The 21,322-nt window shown below is 39.5% G+C and overlaps 1 protein-coding gene across 2 annotated transcripts in view; it reads right to left on the bottom strand.

The window, feature by feature from the left end:
• LOC117328294 (DNA-directed RNA polymerase III subunit RPC2-like) overlaps nt 1-21,322 on the bottom strand; it is a 47,386-nt gene that overhangs the window by 13,296 nt on the left and 12,768 nt on the right. For both annotated transcript variants that reach the window (XM_033885820.1, XM_033885819.1), the window contains exons 10-23: nt 21,012-21,197; nt 20,394-20,507; nt 18,060-18,170; nt 16,991-17,080; nt 15,730-15,892; nt 14,990-15,143; nt 11,897-11,971; nt 11,560-11,658; nt 10,214-10,341; nt 8,173-8,258; nt 7,898-8,021; nt 7,423-7,581; nt 5,764-5,884; nt 4,940-5,083 (exon numbers count right to left, since the gene is read on the bottom strand). In XM_033885820.1, coding sequence (XP_033741711.1) covers nt 4,940-5,083; nt 5,764-5,884; nt 7,423-7,581; nt 7,898-8,021; nt 8,173-8,258; nt 10,214-10,341; nt 11,560-11,658; nt 11,897-11,971; nt 14,990-15,143; nt 15,730-15,892; nt 16,991-17,080; nt 18,060-18,170; nt 20,394-20,507; nt 21,012-21,197 — 1,754 coding nt within the window. The remainder of the gene's footprint in view (nt 1-4,939; nt 5,084-5,763; nt 5,885-7,422; nt 7,582-7,897; nt 8,022-8,172; nt 8,259-10,213; nt 10,342-11,559; nt 11,659-11,896; nt 11,972-14,989; nt 15,144-15,729; nt 15,893-16,990; nt 17,081-18,059; nt 18,171-20,393; nt 20,508-21,011; nt 21,198-21,322) is intronic.

Below are 21,322 nucleotides of genomic sequence, written 5' to 3'. Positions count from 1 at the left end.
TCTACATCTTCTGTACCAAACATACATCTACATCTTCTGTACCAAACATACATCTACATCTTCTGTACCAAACATACATCTACATCTTCTGTACCAAACATACATCTACATCTTCTGTACCAAACATACATCTACAGATACCAAACATACATCTACAGATACCAAACATACATCTACAGATACCAAACATACATCTACAGATACCAAACATACATCTACAGATACCAAACATACATCTACATCTTCTGTACCAAACATACATCTACAGATACCAAACATACATCTACAGCTTCTGTACCAAACATACATCTACATCTTCTGTACCAAACATACATCTACATCTTCTGTACCAAACACACATCTACATCTTCTGTACCAAACATACATCTACAGCTTCTGTACCAAACATACATCTACAGCTTCTGTACCAAACATACATCTACATCTTCTGTACCAAACATACATCTACATCTTCTGTACCGAACATACATCTACAGCTTCTGTACCAAACATACATCTACATCTTCTGTACCAAACATACATCTACATCTTCTGTACCAAACATACATCTACATCTTCTGTACCAAACACACATCTACATCTTCTGTACCAAACATACATCTACAGATACCAAACATACATCTACATCTTCTGTACCAAACACACATCTACATCTTCTGTACCAAACATACATCTACAGCTTCTGTACCAAACATACATCTACATCTTCTGTACCAAACATACATCTACATCTTCTGTACCAAACATACATCTACATCTTCTGTACCAAACATACATCTACATCTTCTGTACCAAACATACATCTACAGCTTCTGTACCAAACATACATCTACAGATACCAAACATACATCTACATCTTCTGTACCAAACATACATCTACATCTTCTGTACCAAACATACATCTACATCTTCTGTACCAAACATACATCTACAGCTTCTGTACCAAACATACATCTTCTGTACCAAACATACATCTACAGCTTCTGTACCAAACATACATCTACATCTTCTGTACCAAACATACATCTTCTGTACCAAACATACATCTACATCTTCTGTACCAAACATACATCTACAGATACCAAACGTACATCTACAGATACCAAACATACATCTTCAGATACCAAACGTACATCTACAGATACCAAACGTACATCTATAGCTTCTGTACCAACATACATCTACATCTTCTGTACCAAACATACATCTACATCTTCTGTACCAAACATACATCTACAGCTTCTGTACCAAACATACATCTACATCTTCTGTACCAAACATACATCTACATCTTCTGTACCAAACATACATCTACATCTTCTGTACCAAACACACATCTACATCTTTTGTACCAAACATACATCTACATCTTCTGTACCAAACATACATCTACAGCTTATGTACCAAACATACATCTTCTGTACCAAACATACATCTACAGCTTCTGTACCAAACATACATCTACGGCTTCTGTACCAAACATACATCTACATCTTCTGTACCAAACATACATCTACATCTTCTGTACCAAACATACATCTACATCTTCTGTACCAAACATACATCTACATCTACAGATACCAAACGTACATCTATAGCTTCTGTACCAAACACACATCTACATCTTCTGTACCAAACACACATCTACAACTTCTGAATCAATACAGGTAATCACAGGGAAAATCTCAGTCTTGTCATAGTAACATTACATATAGACACTGATATCTAATACCTCAGTCTGGTGACAGTAACATTACATATAGACACTGATATCTAATACCTCGGTCTGGTCATAGTAACATATAGACACTGATATCTAATACCTCAGTCTGGTCATAGTAACATTACATATAGACACTGATATCTAATACCTCGGTCTGGTCATAGTAACATTACATATAGACACTGATATCTAATACCTCGGTCTGGTCATAGTAACATTACATATAGACACCGATATCTAATACCTCGGTCTGGTCACAGTAACATTATAGACACTGATATCTAATACCTCGGTCTGGTCATAGTAACATTACATATAGACACTGATATCTAATACCTCGGTCTGGTCATAGTAACATTACATATAGACACTGATATCTAATACCTCAGTCTGGTCATAGTTACATTACATATAGACACTGATATCTAATACCTCGGTCTGGTCATAGTAACATTACATATAGACACCGATATCTAATACCTCGGTCTGGTCATAGTAACATTACATATAGACACTGATATCTAATACCTCGGTCTGGTCATAGTAACATTACATATAGACACTGATATCTAATACCTCGGTCTGGTCATAGTAACATTATAGACACTGATATCTAATACCTCGGTCTGGTCATAGTAACATTACATATAGACACCGATATCTAATACCTCGGTCTGGTCATAGTAACATTACATATAGACACTGATATCTAATACCTCGGTCTGGTCATAGTAACATTATAGACACTGATATCTAATACCTCGGTCTGGTCATAGTAACATTACATATAGACACTGATATCTAATACCTCGGTCTGGTCATAGTAACATTACATATAGACACTGATATCTAATACCTCAGTCTGGTCATAGTAACATTACATATAGACACTGATATCTAATACCTCAGTCTGGTCATAGTAACATTACATATAGACACTGATATCTAATACCTCAGTCTGGTCATAGTAACATTACAGACACTGATATCTAATACCTCAGTCTGGTCATAGTAACATTACAGACACTGATATCTAATACCTCGGTCTGGTCATAGTAACATTACATATAGACACTAATATCTAATACCTCGGTCTGGTCATAGTAACATTACATATAGACACCGATATCTAATACCTCGGTCTGGTCATAGTAACATTACATATAGACACTGATATCTAATACCTCGGTCTGGTTATAGTAACATTACATATAGACACTGATATCTAATACCTCTGTCTAGTCATAGTAACATTACATATAGACACTGATATCTAATACCTCGGTCTGGTCATAGTAACATTACATATAGACACTGATATCTAATACCTCGGTCTGGTCATAGTAACATTATATATAGACACTGATATCTAATACCTCAGTCTGGTCATAGTAACATTACATATAGACACTGATATCTAATACCTCGGTCTGGTCATAGTAACATTACATATAGACACTGATATCTAATACCTCAGTCTGGTCATAGTAACATTACATATAGACACTGATATCTAATACCTCAGTCTGATCATAGTAACATTACATATAGACACTGATATCTAATACCTCAGTCTGGTCATAGTAACATTACATATAGACACTGATATCTAATACCTCGGTCTGGTCATAGTAACATTATAGACACTGATATCTAATACCTCGGTCTGGTCATAGTAACATTATAGACACTGATATCTAATACCTCGGTCTGGTCATAGTAACATTACATATAGACACTGATATCTAATACCTTGGTCTGGTCATAGTAACATTACATATAGACACTGATATCTAATACCTCGGTCTGGTCATAGTAACATTACATATAGACACTGATATCTAATACCTCGGTCTGGTCATAGTAACATTACATATAGACACTGATATCTAATACCTTGGTCTGGTCATAGTAACATTACATATAGACACTGATATCTAATACCTCGGTCTGGTCATAGTAACATTACATATAGACACTGATATCTAATACCTCGGTCTGGTCATAGTAACATTACATATAGACACTGATATCTAATACCTCGGTCTGGTCATAGTAACATTACATATAGACACCGATATCTAATACCTCAGTCTGGTCATAGTAACATTACATATAGACACTGATATCTAATACCTCAGTCTGGTCATAGTAACATTACATATAGACACCAATATCTAATACCTCGGTCTGGTCATAGTAACATTATAGACACTGACATCTAATACCTCAGTCTGGTCATAGTAACATTACATATAGACACTGATATCTAATACCTTGGTCTGGTCATAGTAACATTACATATAGACACAGATACCTAATACCTCGGTCTGGTCATAGTAACATTACATATAGACACCGATATCTAATACCTCAGTCTGGTCATAGTAACATTACATATAGACACTGATATCTAATACCTCAGTCTGGTCATAGTAACATTATAGACACTGATATCTAATACCTCGGTCTGGTCATAGTAACATTACATATAGACACTGATATCTAATACCTCGGTCTGGTCATAGTAACATTACATATAGACACTGATATCTAATACCTCGGTCTGGTCATAGTAACATTACATATAGACACTGATATCTAATACCTCGGTCTGGTCATAGTAACATTACATATAGACACTGATATCTAATACCTCAGTCTGGTCATAGTAACATTACATATAGACACTGATATCTAATACCTCGGTCTGGTCATAGTAACATTACATATAGACACTGATATCTAATACCTCAGTCTGGTCATAGTAACATTACATATAGACACTGATATCTAATACCTCAGTCTGGTCATAGTAACATTACATATAGACACTGATATCTAATACCTCAGTCTGGTCATAGTAACATTACATATAGACACTGATATCTAATACCTCGGTCTGGTCAAAGTAACATTATAGACACTGATATCTAATACCTCGGTCTGGTCATAGTAACATTACATATAGACACCGATATCTAATACCTCGGTCTGGTCATAGTAACATTACATATAGACACTGATATCTAATACCTCGGTGTGGTCATAGTAACATTACATATAGACACTGATATCTAATACCTCGGTCTGGTCATAGTAACATTACATATAGACACGTCACTGATATCTAATAACGGACGTTACAGCCTCTCAGCAAATTTTATACTTTAACTGTTTAACTGAGTTACTCACCCCTTCTGTCCATGTCGACTGCTGAATTTGTCACCAATTTCTGGTCGCCTCGTCTGACGAAGCAACATCTTGATTAAGAAAGCCTCCTCTGGGTTGGAGGTGATGAGGACCTTTTCTATGTAGGACGGTTCTCCTCCCTTGTATCTGTAAGTGAAATAGTTTGATCATCAACAGAGCTGAATTCAGAGGGTCTTTACAGGGGGTCACCAGAGGGGCACATTTCCTGTACTCTGATTACTGAGCCTGTTGGAGGGGATGTGGAGGAGGGATACCTATGTAAAGGGAACATTCCTTTTCTCTCATTAATGAGCCTGTTTGTAGGGGCTATGGAGGAGGGATACTTACGTGATGGGAACATCTCTGTACTCTGGTTAATGAGCCTGTTTGGAGGGGCTATGGAGGAAAGATACATGATGGGAACATCTCTGTACTCTGGTTACTGAGCCTGTTTGGAGGGGCTATGGAGGAGAGATACATATGTGATGGGAACATCTCTGTACTCTGGTTACTGAGTCTGTTTGGAGGGGCTATGGAGGAGGGATACTTACGTGATGGGAACATCTCTGTACTCTGGTTACTGAGCCTGTTTAGAGGGGCTATGGAGGAGAGATACTTACATGATGGGAACATCCCTGTACTCTGGTTACTGAGCCTGTTTGGAGGGGCTATGGAGGAGAGATTCTTACATGATGGGAACATCTCTGTACTCTGGTTACTGAGCCTGTTTGGAGGGGCTATGGAGGAGGGATACTTACATGATGGGAACATCTCTGTACTCTGGTTACTGAGCCGGTTTGGAGGGGCTATGGAGGAAAGATACTTACGTGATGGGAACATCCCTGTACTCTGGTTGCTGAGCCTGTCCTGAGGGGGTCTGGAGGGGGTTCATAGTCACGGTTGGCATGTATTTGTTTACCATTACTTGTTTACTTTCCACCTTCTCACCTGTAATGAAATAAATAATTATTTTTATGCATGATCATTCAACTATGATAAAAGACTGCTATATAATCTATGTTTATCTGGGGATCAGATACCACCAATGTCAAGGATTCTGTGTTACTATAGTTACCTGGGCAAACAGATATCACCAATGTCAAGGATTCTGTGTTACTATAGTTACCTGGGGAACAGATACCACCAATGTCAAGGATTCTGTGTTACTATAGTTACCTGGGGAACAGATACCACCAATGTCAAGGATTCTGTGTTACTATAGTTACCTAGGGAACAGATACCACCAATGTCAAGGATTCTGTGTTACTATAGCTACCAGGGGAACAGATACCACCAATGGCAATGATTCTGTGTTACTATAGTTACCTGGGGACCAGATACCACCAATGTCAAGGATTCTGTGTTACTATAGTTACCTAGGGACCAGATATCACCAATGGCAATGATTCCGTGTTACTATAGTTACCTGGGGAACAGATACCACCAATGTCAAGGATTCTGTGTTACTTTAGTTACCTGGGGAACAGATACCACCAATGTCAAGGATTCTGTGTTACTATAGTTACCTGGGGAACAGATATCACCAATGTCAAGGATTCTGTGTTACTATAGTTACCTGGGGAACAGATACCACCAATGTCAAGGATTCTGTGTTACTATAGTTACCTGGGGAACAGATACCACCAATGTCAAGGATGCTCTGTTACTATAGTTACCTGGGGAACAGATACCACCAATGTCAAGGATTCTGTGTTACTATAGTTACTTAGGGAACATATACCACCGCTGTCAAGGATTCTGTGTTACTATAGTTACCAGGGGAACAGATACCACCAATGTCAAGGATTCTGTGTTACTATATAGTTACCTGGGGACCAGATACCACCAATGTCAAGGATTCTGTGTTACTAGTTACCAGGGGAACAGATACCACCAATGTCAAGGATGCTGTGTTACTATAGTTACCTGGGGACCAGATACCACCAGTGTCAAGGATTCTGTGTTACTATAGTTACCTGGGGAACAGATCCCACCAATGTCAAGGATTCTGTGTTACTATAGCTACCTAGGGAACAGATACCACCAATGTCAAGGATTCTGTGTTACTAATAGTTACCTGGGGAACAGATACCACCAATGTCAAGGATTCTGTGTTACTATAGTTACCTGGGGAACAGAAACCACCAATGTCAAGGATTCTGTGTTACTATAGTTACCTGGGGAACAGATACCACCAATGTCAAGGATTCTGTGTTACTATAGTTATCTGGGGAACAGATACCACCACTGTCAAGGATTCTGTGTTACTAATAGTTACCTGGGGAACAGATACCACCAATGTCAAGGATTCTGTGTTACTATAGTTACCTGGGGAACAGATACCACCAATGTCAATGATTCTGTGTTACTATAGTTACCTAGGGAACAGATACCACCAATGTCAAGGATGCTCTGTTACTATATTGTTATCTTTGAACAAAAAAAACACTGTGGAGAATATAATGTGTTACTTTATTGACATGTACCTGGAGAACAGATACCATCCATGTCGAGAATACTATGCCTCCAAACAGGTCGATGTGTTGTGGCATCTAACATTGGTCCCATCACCTTATCAAAGCTGTGGTTGGCATAGCGCTTCAGGGTACATGCTTGCTTCCTGTATACTAGGCACCTTCCAAATCCTGTTGTCAAAGAATCAGAATTGTATAATCAGCATCAGAATATAGAAATCAGGGTCAGAGATCAGAAGTCAGGAATCAGGGTCAGAGATCAGAAATCAGGAATCAGGGTCAGAGGTTAGAAATTGGGATTAAAGATATGAACTGAAATATTCACTTCTTTTTACTTTCAATTAACTAATCACTTTTTTTTTACTTTTAATTAACTAATAAAGTTTGAGAAAAATAGAAAAATTACAAATGATAATTACTGTTACTTTAGTAGTATCTTTTTCTGAAACACTTATCAATTGATATGTTGATTCAAATAATTATGTACCTCTGTCTAGTGAGGCCTTGTTGAGGATGAGAGCATCCTCTATATCATAGCCGCTGTAACTCATCACAGCCACTGTAGCATTCTGTCCCGCAGGCAACTTGTCAAAGTGAATCAGCTCAATAGTCTGAAAATGTCATCAATCATTAACTTTTTACAGTGACTATTATTTACAAAACGGTGATATCACTATAAATTATAATGTGTTCATATGAACAGGATCGAATGCTTCAGGCTTTACAAACTCGACTTTGAAATATAGCCTGATCAATTGTTACCTTGGACTTGACGAGTGGGGCCTGGGGATAACACAGCAGGTAGAGTAGTGTATCTATTCTGTTCCTCTGGTTGTAGCCAATGGTTCCTGTAACCAAGGTTACATGATTTACAGACAAATGAGCCAATAGGGTATAGGTATACTCCTTCTATGGACGAGACGTTTTTAACATTCAACTGAGTATGTTTACAACTAAAAATAATTGGAATTTAAATTTAAAAATTTACTCTAAAACATCAGTTTTAATTCATGTAAGAGTGAAATTTGAATCTAATATTGTACCAGACTGAGTAGATCTGATGCAAAGGAATTCTACACCATATTTCAACATAAAAACCAATGTGCAGGCAAAATTTATGCATAAAAAACGCATATGAATTTATCCATAGCATGTAAACCCACAGCCTGTTTACCCATACCCTGTAACCCACCAGCTGTATACCCCAGTATACCCATAGCCTGTATACCCACAGCCTGTATACCTATAGCCTGTATACTCACAGTCTGTATACCCACAGCCTGTATACCCACAGTCTGTACACTCACAGCCTGTATACCCATAGCCTGCATACCCACAGCCTGTATACCCATAGCCTGTATACCCATAGCCTGTATACCCACAGCCTGTATACCCACATCCTGTATACCCATAGACTGTATACCCATAGCCTGTATACCTTCAGCCTGTATACCCACAGCCTGTATACCCACAACCTGTATACCCACAGCCTGTATACCTACAGCCTGTATACCCACAGCCAGTATACCTACAGCCTGTATACCCACAGCCTGTATACCCACATCCTGTATACCCACAGCCTGTATACCCACAACCTGTATACCCATAGCCTGTATACCCACAGCCTGTATACCCACAGCCTGTATACTCACAGCCTGTATACCCACATCCTGTATACTCACAGCCTGTATACTCACAGCCTGTATACCCATAGCCTGTATACCCACAGTCTGTATACCCACAGTCTGAATACCTATAGCCTGTATACCCACAGCCTGTATACCCATAGCCTGTATACCCATAGCCTGTATACCCACAGTCTGTATACCCACAGCCTGTATACCCATAGCCTGTATACCCACATCCTGTATACCCACAGCCTGTATACCTAAAGCCTGTATACTCACAGCCTCTATACCCATAGCCTGTATACCCACAGCCTGTATACCCATAGCCTGTATACCCAGTCTGTATACCCACAGCCTGTATACCCACAGCCTGTATACCCACAGTCTGTATACCCACAGCCTGTATACCCATAGCCTGTATACCCACATCCTGTATACCCACAGCCTGTATACCTATAGCCTGTATACTCACAGCCTCTATACCCATAGCCTGTATACCCATAGCCTGTATACCCAGTCTGTATACCCACAGCCTGTATACCCACAGCCTGTATACCCATAGCCTGTATACCCACAGTCTGTATACCCACAGCCTGTATACCCACATCCTGTATACCCACAGCCTGTATACTCACAGCCTCTATACCCATAGCCTGTATACCCACAGCCTGTATACCCATAGCCTGTATACCCACAGTCTGTATACTCAGTCTGTATACCCATAGCCTGTATACCCACAGCCTGTATACCCATAGCCTGTATACCCACAGTCTGTATACCCACAGCCTGTATACCCATAGCCTGTATACCCACATCCTGTATACCCACAGCCTGTATACCTATAGCCTGTATACTCACAGCCTCTATACCCATAGCCTGTATACCCACAGCCTGTATACACATAGCCTGTATACCCATAGCCTGTATACCCATAGCCTCTATACCCACAGCCTGTATACCCACAGCCTGTATACACATAGCCTGTATACCCATAGCCTGTATACCCACAGCCTGTATACCTACAGCCTGTATACCCACAGCCTGTATACCCATAGCCTGTATACCTACAGCCTGTATACTCACAGCCTGCAGTATAGGTTGCTAATTACCTGTTGTTTGTTTATCCATAGTAGACTTTGATAATGAATCTAAACCATTATGATAGTGTGACTTACCCATGGCCTGTTTACCCATAGCACACTGGTAGGTATTACGGGGAGACTGGTTGTGGTGGGGGTAGGGAATCAGACCGGCACACACTCCTAATATGGTGAATGGTTCTATCTCCAGATGAGTGGTCTCCCTAGTAAACAATGTAATCTGATACAGAGACCTGACAGCTAAAGACTTACACTTTATGTACCTTAACTTCCTCATTCCACTCAGAAAGCAGTTAAACTGACAATGGTGTTAAATTATAATCACAACTGTTAAACTGAGAATAGTATTACATATCGGCCTCATACAGAGATATACAATCACTCACCTGTTGATATCAGCCTCATACAGAGATATACAATCACTCACCTGTTGATATCGGCCTCATACAGAGATATACAATCACTCACCTGTTGATATCGGCCTCATACAGAGATATACAATCACTCACCTGTTGATATCAGCCTCATACAGAGATATACAATCACTCACCTGTTGATATCGGCCTCATACAGAGATATACAATCACTCACCTGTTGATATCGGCCTCAAACAGAGATATACAATCACTCACCTGTTGATATCGGCCTCATACAGAGATATACAATCACTCACCTGTTGATATCAGCCTCATACAGAGATATACAATCACTCACCTGTTGATATCAGCCTCATACAGAGATATACAATCACTCACCTGTTGATATCAGCCTCATACAGAGATATACAATCACTCACCTGTTGATATCAGCCTCATACAGAGATATACAATCACTCACCTGTTGATATCAGCCTCATACAGAGATATACAATCACTCATCTGTTGATATCAGCCTCATACAGAGATATACAATCACTCACCTGTTGATATCAGGCCTCAAACAGAGATATACAATCACTCACCTGTTGATATCAGCCTGATACAGAGATATACAATCACTCACCTGTTGATATCAGGCCTCATACAGAGATATATACAATCACTCACCTGTTGATATCGGCCTCATACAGAGATATACAATCACTCACCTGTTGATATCAGCCTCATACAGAGATATACAATCACTCACCTGTTGATATCAGCCTCATACAGAGATATCATACAATCACTCACCTGTTGATATCAGCCTCATACAGAGATATACAATCACTCACCTGTTGATATCGGCCTCATACAGAGATATACAATCACTCACCTGTTGATATCAGCCTCATACAGAGATATACAATCACCCACCTGTTGATATCAGCCTCATACAGAGATATACAATCACACACCTGTTGATATCAGCCTCATACAGAGATATCATACAATCACTCACCTGTTGATATCGGCCTCATACAGAGATATACAATCACTCACCTGTTGATATCAGCCTCATACAGAGATATCATACAATCATTCTCCTCGTTAACATCCAGGTACTCCACCAAACCTTCCTTCAGGAAGTCGTCAAAACTTCTACAACAAATAAATGAGAGACCCCAGGGTCATGAAATTCACAATTTTAGTAAAGCACATTAAGACCCTTCCATCTATGAAGAGTATTTGATTCTACCTTATTTGGGTCTTGAGAAGAAGATTTTTGAAATTTGATATCTTATTGATGCTGTGACCTTATACCTTATTGGCAGTATGGACTTGTCACTCTGAATCCCTGGGTGAGCTCTGTTATATGTTATTGACAGTATGGACTTACCTGAATCCCTGGGTGAGCTCCTCTATGTGTTTCTGTTTGACCAGGGGCCGGCCTTCTTTGACAATGATGTATGGTCTGACAAAAATAGAACAAAGAAATGTATCAAATGTACATGTAGTTGAGAACTTTTAGGTTCAACAATTCACAACTTAACTTCAAGAAGTAAAGAAAATAAAAACAGTACCCCTATCAATAGATATATGTATAGACTTTGCTTTATACAGAGTCTGCCCCCATCAGTAGATATATAGACTTACTGACAAAGTCTGCCCTGATCAGTAGATATATAGACTTACTGACAAAGTCTGTCCCCATCAGTAGATATATAGACTTACAGACAAAGTCTGCCCCCATCAGTAGTTATATAGACTTACAGACAAAGTCTGCCCCCATCAGTAGTTATATAGACTTACAGACAAAGTCTGCCCCCATCAGTAGTTATATAGACTTACAGACAAAGTCTGCCCCCATCAGTAGTTATATAGACTTACAGACAAAGTCTGCCCCCATCAGTAGATATATAGACTTACTGACAAAGTCTGCCCCCATCAGTAGATATATAGACTTACTGACAGAGTCTGCCCCCATCAGTAGTTATATAGACTTACTGACAAAGTCTGTCCCCATCAGTAGATATATAGACTTACCGACAGAGTCTGTCCATATCAGTAGATATATAGACTTACAGACAAAGTCTGCCCCATCAGTAGATATATAGACTTATTGACAAAGTCTGTCCCCATCAGTAGATATATAGACTTAACGACAAAGTCTGCCCCCATCAGTAGATATATAGACTTACTGACAAAGTCTGCCCCCATCAGTAGATATATAGACTTACTGACAGAGTCTGCCCCCATCAGTAGTTATATAGACTTACTGACAAAGTCTGTCCCCATCAGTAGATATATAGACTTACCGACAGAGTCTGTCCATATCAGTAGATATATAGACTTACAGACAAAGTCTGCCCCCATCAGTAGATATATAGACTTATTGACAAAGTCTGTCCCCATCAGTAGATATATAGACTTACCGACAAAGTCTGCCCCCATCAGTAGATATATAGGCTTAATGACAAAGTCTGCCCCATCAGTAGTTATATAGACTTACTGACAGAGTCTACCCCCATCAGTAGATATATAGACTTACTGACAAAGTCTGTCCCCATCAGTAGATATATATACTTACCGACAGAGTCTACCCCCATCAGTAGATATATAGACTTACCGACAAGGTCTGCCCCCATCAGTAGATATATAGACTTACTGACAGTGTCTGCCCTCATCAGTAGATATATAGACTTACCGACAAGGTCTGCCCCCATCAGTAGATATATAGACTTACCAACAAAGTCTGCCCCCATCAGTAGATATATAGACTTACCGACAAAGTCTGCCCCCATCAGTAGATATGTAGACTTACCGACAAGGTCTGCCCCCATCAGTAGATATATAGACTTACCAACAAAGTCTGCCCCCATCAGTAGATATATAGACTTACCGACAAGGTCTGCCCCCATCAGTAGATATATAGACTTACAGACAAAGTCTGTCCCCATCATTAGATATATAGACTTACCGACAAAGTCTGCCCCCATCAGTAGATATATAGACTTATAGATAAAGTCTGTCCCCATCAGTAGATATATAGACTTACTGACAAAGTCTGTCCCCATCAGTAGATATATAGACTTACAGACAGAGTCTGTACCCATCAGTAGATATATAGACTTACCGACAAAGTCTGCCCCCATCAGTAGATATATAGACTTACTGACAGAGTCTGTCCCCATCAGTAGATATATATACTTACTGACAGAGTCTGTCCCCATCAGTAGATATATATACTTACTGACAGAGTCTGTCCCCATCAGTAGATATATATACTTACTGACAAAGTCTGTCCCCATCAGTAGATATATATACTTACTGACAGAGTCTGTCCCCATCAGTAGATATATAGACTTATAGATAAAGTCTGCCCCCATCAGTAGATATATAGACTTACCAACAAAGTCTGCCCCCATCAGTAGATATATAGACTTACCGACAAAGTCTGCCCCCATCAGTAGATATATAGACTTACCGACAAAGTCTGCCCCCATCATTAGATATATAGACTTACCGACAAAGTCTGTCCCCATCAGTAGATATATAGACTTACCGACAAAGTCTGCCCCCATCAGTAGATATATAGACTTACAGACAAAGTCTGCCCCCATCAGTAGATATATATACTTACCGACAAAGTCTGCCCCCATCAGTAGATATATATACTTACCGACAAAGTCTGCCCCCATCAGTAGATATATAGACTTACTGACAAAGTCTGCCCCCATCAGTAGATATATAGACTTACCGACAAAGTCTGCCCCCATCATTAGATATATAGACTTACCGACAAAGTCTGCCCCCATCAGTAGATATATAGACTTACCGACAAAGTCTGCCCCCATCATTAGATATATAGACTTACCGACAAAGTCTGCCCCCATCAGTAGATATATAGACTTACAGACAAAGTCTGCCCCCATCAGTAGATATATAGACTTACCGACAAAGTCTGCCTCCATCAGTAGATAGATATATATATAGACTTACCGACAAAGCCTGCCCCCATCAGTAGATATATAGACTTACCGACAAAGTCTGCCTCCATCAGTAGATATATATATATATAGACTTACCGACAGAGTCTGCCCCCATCAGTAGATATATAGACTTACCGACAAAGTCTGCCCCCATCAGTAGATATATAGACTTACCGACAAAGTCTGCCCCCATCAGTAGATATATAGACTTACCGACAAAGTCTGCCCCCATCAGTAGATATATAGACTTACCGACAAGGTCTGCCCCCATCAGTAGATATATAGACTTACCGACAGAGTCTACCCCCATCAGTAGATATATAGACTTACCGACAAAGTCTGCCCCCATCAGTAGATATATAGACTTACCGACAGAGTCTGCCCCCATCAGTAGATATATATAAATAGACTTACTGACAAAGTCTGCCCCCATCAGTAGATATATATATAAATAGACTTACCGACAAAGTCTGCCCCCATCAGTAGATATATAGACTTACCGACAAAGTCTGCCTCCATCAGTAGATATGTAGACACAGCGATGAGATTGGTTGGTACACACAGACACAAACTCATCTATAAAACCAGCCCTCCTCATCAGCCTGAATGTTCGCACCAACTTCTTGTGGTCACGGATCACTCCAAGAATGTTACCTGTAAAGTATTGTTAGCATAAAGATTCATCCTTTTTTACAGACAGATCAACTTTCTCCTTGGTGGCTTTTCTAATTGATACATTTTTCCCCCACTGACCAGTCATCAACAACTCACCATAGGAACACAAGGTAGCCCTTGAACTGGTCATTTACTCCCAACTGACCACTCACCAATACAGAATAAGAGGTAGCCCCTTGAACTGGTCATTTTCTCCCCACTGACCACTCACCATGCAGGAAGATAGGATAGCCCCTTGGACTGGTCATTTACTCCCCAATGACCACTCAAGATTAAGAAACACTAGGTAGCCCCTTGAACTGGTTATTTACTCCCAACTGACCACTCACCATTAAGGAATACACGGTAGACCCTTGGACTGGTCATTTACTCCCCAATGACCACTCAAGATTAAGGAATACACGGTAGACCCTTGGACTGGTCATTTACTCCCAGCTGACCACTCACCAATAAGGAATAAGAGGTAGCCCCTTGGACTGGTCATTTACTCCCCAATGACCACTCAAGATTAAGGAATACAAGGTAGACCCTTGGACTGGTCATTTACTTCCAACTGACCACTCACCATTAAGGAATACAAGGAAGACCTTTGGACTGGTCATTTCCTCCCCACTAAGTAGTTGTATATCCTCTACACCAAGGTTGAAGGCGAGACGGATGATTGGTTTCTCCTCGTGATCGGTTGTAATGTGAGTCATCAGGGCCAGGTTTTTCACTAGACCACATGACTAAAACATAAATACATTAAGGTGGTATATAGGATCTCTAATGAGTACTTTAATCATAATGATAAGTACATTGTCTGTTATTTGATACTAATAATATGCACGCTTTGTTTGAAAAGAAACTGATACTCCTCCAACTAGGAATGATATTGATATACTACGGCCAGTCATGATATACTACGGCCAGTCATGTTATACTACGGCCAGTCATGATATACTACGGCCAGTCATGATATACTACGGCCAGTCATGATATACTACGGCCAGTCATGATGTACTACGGCCAGTCATAAGACAGAATGACCTTGTGGTCACCTACATGTAGGACTGATATTGATATACTACGGCCAGTCATGATATACTACGGCCAGTCATGATATACTACGGCCAGTCATAAGATAGAATGACCTGGTCACCTAGGATTGACATTGATATACTACGGCCAGTCATAAGACAGAATGACCTGGTCACCTAGGACTGATATTGATATACTACGGCCAGTCATGATATACTACGGCCAGTCATAAGATAGAATGTCCTGGTCACCTAGGACTGATATTGATATACTACGGCCAGTCATTAGATAGAATGACCTGGTCACCTAGGATTGATATTGATATACTACGGCCAGTCATGATATACTACGGCCAGTCATAAGATAGAATGTCCTGGTCACCTAGGACTGATATTGATATACTACGGCCAGTCATGATATACTACGGCCAGTCATGATATACTACGGCCAGTCATAAGATAGAATGACCTGGTCACCTAGGACTGATATTGATATACTACGGCCAGTCATAAGATAGAATGACCTGGTCACCTAGGATTGATATTGATATACTACGGCCAGTCATGATATACTACGGCCAGTCATGATATACTACAGCCAGTCATAAGACAGAATGACCTGGTCACCTAGCCTATTTAGATACAATTCTATGATGATATAAATTATTAATTATCAACTTCATTCCTGATCATTAGATGTGCTGTTGATAAGAAAATATAATTCTTTATGCAATAAAGTCTCAACTTTTCAATAGAAAATGAATAATTATGATGATTGGATGAAGAAAATGTAAGTATATGACTTACCTCCCCTTCTGGAGTATCGGAGGGACACAACATCCCCCACTGTGAAGGCTGGAGAGACCGTGGACCGCTCACCTTTCGAGTTTTCTCAAACTGTGAATGAAGATAGACACTAGTGTAAACAGCAACTTCTTTCTGGTGCTAACTGATTATTACTTTATTAACACTGATAACATAATTTCAATTGTTAAAATGGAATGATTAAGAATTAAACTGTTTTCTCCTATTTCAGCGAGGGCCGTCGTATGATGCGCGAGTATCAGGTGGCAGAAAGTCTCGGCGTGGTCGAGCCATTGTATCTTATTTGAGATTTTGTGTTATATTTTGTCATGAGTATGTAGATGGTGGAGGCACGATACAGTGTTGTAGGAGAAACAGGAAATACACCTGTACAAACAAATTAGCTAGATCTGTCAACAAGATCACAAAACAGAATATCAAAACAGTAAGACCAGTGCAACATCATTCCCAGTGCCTGCATGTTGAGCTTTGAACTACTGTATGAACTTCTCATCTGACTGGAGATGTGGGTCATCATTACTCACCTGACTGGAGATGTGGGTCATCATTACTCACCTGACTGGAGATGCGAGTCATCATTACTCACCTGACTGGAGATATGAGTCATCATTACTCACCTGACTGGAGATGCCAGTCATCATTACTAACCTGACTGGAGATGTGTGTCATCATTAATCACCTGACTGGAGATCCCAGTCATCATTACTCACCTCACTGGAGATGTGGGTCATCATTACTCACCTGACTGGAGATCCCAGTCATCATTACTCACCTGACTGGAGATACCAGTCATCATTACTCACCTGACTGGAGATATGAGTCATCATTACTCACCTGACTGGAGATGTGGGTCATCATTACTCACCTGACTGGAGATCCCAGTCATCATTACTCACCTGACTGGAGATGTGGGTCATCATTACTCACCTGACTGGAGATGTGGGTCACCATTACTCACCTGACTGGAGATGTGGGTCATCATTACTCACCTGACTGGAGATGTGGGTCATCATTACTCACCTGACTGGAGATGCGTGTCATCGTTACTCACCTGACTGGAGATTCGTGTCATCATTCCCAGTGCCGAGATGAAGGATAATCTGGACAGTACCTGAGTAACACCACCTCGATCCATCTTAAACCTCTTGATTGACCAGTTACCCTGCAATTAATAATACAAAATTGTGTCTTTGTAGCAAAGGACTATCTGCCAAATTACCCAGTAAACAATAAAATTGTAAACAATAAAATTGTAAACAATAAAATTGTAAACAAAATGTTAAATTGTTTTTCTTCTCCCATAGCACAAAGGACAAGAAAGGTAACTTGCTTACAACACCTCAGAAGATCTTCAAAATGGTCTAGAATTTTATTAAACATATATACAGTGGACCCTCGATAATCCGAACACCTTCGTTCCCAGTCCAAACCGTCCGGATTACGAGTTTTCCGGACTGCCGAATTTTGTATACCAGGTCAAAAAATTGTCGTGTAAGAGTTATCTCCCTTGATTATATCAATCCGGGACGTTTCATAAACACGTCTAATTGTCAGACTTTTTAACAATAAATATACTTATGTTTCTGATATGATTCTTGTTTTGTTTTGTAGAAAGTAAAAAATAAACTATGTTTTTAAAAGAACATGTAAAGTGAAAGTTGTTTTATTTATAGCGGGCATATGCGACCTACAAACAACACACGTGTCACGTCCTGGAGATTCACAAACAAGTAGAAATTACAAACGTTAAATACCTTAAATAAAAGACCCGGATTTTACACTTTACCATCAGTCCATGTTTTTTTATGATTTTTATATACCAGAAACCCCAAGCTATCTATTTAAAAGTACGCGACACCAGCGAGAACTACCCAAGATGTCCGATATTTATTAAACCCGTATTCACTTAACAATGTGACGCTTAATTAAGTATCAGACGACTATTGACTAATTTGTGTGTAATCAACCCAGTTCTTGTGATCACTGCTTAATACGTAAATGTGTATGTAATTAATAACATGCATCTTTCAATGAGTCGTTTCACGTAACGGTGTTACAAGCCGATATCCGTGTTTACCCAATACAAGTGTTAATGAAGTTAATTACCGATCATAAATTTATTACATGTATTTGAGATTGATTAATTATCGTATCACGTACTGTATGTTTGTGCATAAATTCTTGCTAACGACGAAATAGCAATATGTGTTCCTATAAAAGTTGCCGTCTGTAAAATAACTATCATAGATATTGTACGTCAAGTTGATAAAAGCAAGACCAGGCTATACTATAAAATCCTTTAATACTGTAACATTTAGGTCGTAGAAAAAAAAAATGTACCGTTATAAAAACAAAAGCTACACGTTGTAACACAGGTAAACACCCGGGGCTATGACCTGGCAGCGGTCGCTATGACTACGCACAGTGTCAAGCGATAGTCTGTACAGCTGTCGATACGGGTGACTTGCCCCGACATTTTTTTCTCCTTGTGTTGAAAAAATCGTCCGGATTATTGAGGGAAATTTACTAATGAAAAGTACGCTCCGTTCCCAAAATGGGCTTCCGGAATCGGAATCCGAATTTCCGGACTGGCGAGTACAAATAACGTTACGGAAATCCGTTCCCGTGCATTTCCGTCCGGACTGTGAGTTTTCCGGACTATCGGCGTCCGGATTATCGCGGGTCCACTGTATGTGCACAACAATAAGTAAAACATGTTGTAATCGTGTACTGTATAGTAGTCTTATAATGCCTAGACCTGTTGTTGATCAAACATGACCAAGGCAATGTACAAGAGGCCAAATGGGCCTGTATTGCTCACCTGGTTCTACAGCAACTTTGAAGTTGATCTAGGTAATGTCTGCAGATATTATACTGAATACCACTTTATTCAAATATCAGATTTGGTCAGGTTTATTCATGTCAATAAATTTTCTAGCCCTTCATTCTTGCATACTATTGGCCTAATATTAGGTCTCTTGACTATCGAGAAATCATTGTTTCTTTGTTTTAATTGGTTTGGTTTAATTCGTTTAACGTCCTATCAACAGCTAAGGTCTACCGCCTTTGACTATGTGACTGCAGCATGCTGCATGCCCAATATCAAATCCCTGGGCCTCTTGGTTAATGAGAAGAAGTCGTTTGAAGATTTTAGCCTATTTGACCCATGTTACCTTGAATGTGAGTCAAGGTCATTCATTTGAACAAACTTGGTGGTACCCCTTCACCCCAGCATGCATGCTACAGGCTCAACATCAAGTCCCTGGGCCTCTTGGTTATTGAGAAGAAGTTGTTAGAAGGAAACCGTTGACGCCGGCTGGACGGACCAACAGACAATGGACACTGCACGCCAGCATAAGCTCACTTGCCCTAAAGACCAACTCACTGTAGATATTGCGTTGACGAGTCCATTTGTAATCTGATCCTGTCTCATGTGTTTGACAATATCAAACTGAGCAGCTCGTGGTTTAGGGATTGTCATGTCAGCTATCCGCTTTAACTGAAATTATTTACAATCAAATTCATTATCATTATAACATTGTCATTATCATTATAACATTGTCAATATAACATTATCATTGTAACATTGTCATTATAACATTGTCAATATAATATTGTCAATATAACATTGTCAATATAACATTGTCATTATAACATTATCATTGTAACATTATCAAATAACTTCCTGATTTTATATATTAGTTTTTAATAACATTATGTAAACAACATAATAACATCATTTAATTCAGATTCTGAAGTTTTTTTAATTCATAATATCAAGTAAATCAAATTAAGCTGGAAAATTGACATATATGAAATAAATTCAGACTAAGTTTTAATGAGTATTTATTCGAGACTTTTTGTTACATGGCCTCTTGACATCATAGTCATATCAGAGATATGATCTCTACATCCAAATGTAGGCATCTATTTGTCAACAGTGTTATATGTATGCATCTATTTGTCAACAGTGTGAAGTTGCTACTCTTATTTTAAGTCTTACCTCAGAATTAAATTTTTTGAACAAATCTTCAAACAGCAGAGAGAGCAGCTGTCCAGCCAGCTCCAGACGCTTGTTGCCATAGTAATCTCTGTCGTCAGCCTTGACCTTGTTACCTTTGGCGAGGATAACGCGGCGCACCATCAATGCCATGTAAGCCGATTTGACCTTGAAGTTCCACTTTACAACCTGTAAAGGATTAGTGAGGCAAGAAATAAATCGATAATTAATATCAAAACAATGAAGTGTGTACCACAGTACATCTATGGTACATACCTACCCCATACAGCATCCACACCTACCCCATACAACAT

This window comes from Pecten maximus, chromosome 5 (assembly GCF_902652985.1).
Source record: "Pecten maximus chromosome 5, xPecMax1.1, whole genome shotgun sequence".
NCBI classification, from domain to species: domain Eukaryota; kingdom Metazoa; phylum Mollusca; class Bivalvia; order Pectinida; family Pectinidae; genus Pecten; species Pecten maximus.
Note: the sequence above shows the minus strand (reverse complement) of the source record. Positions and strands in the feature narration are given on the sequence as shown.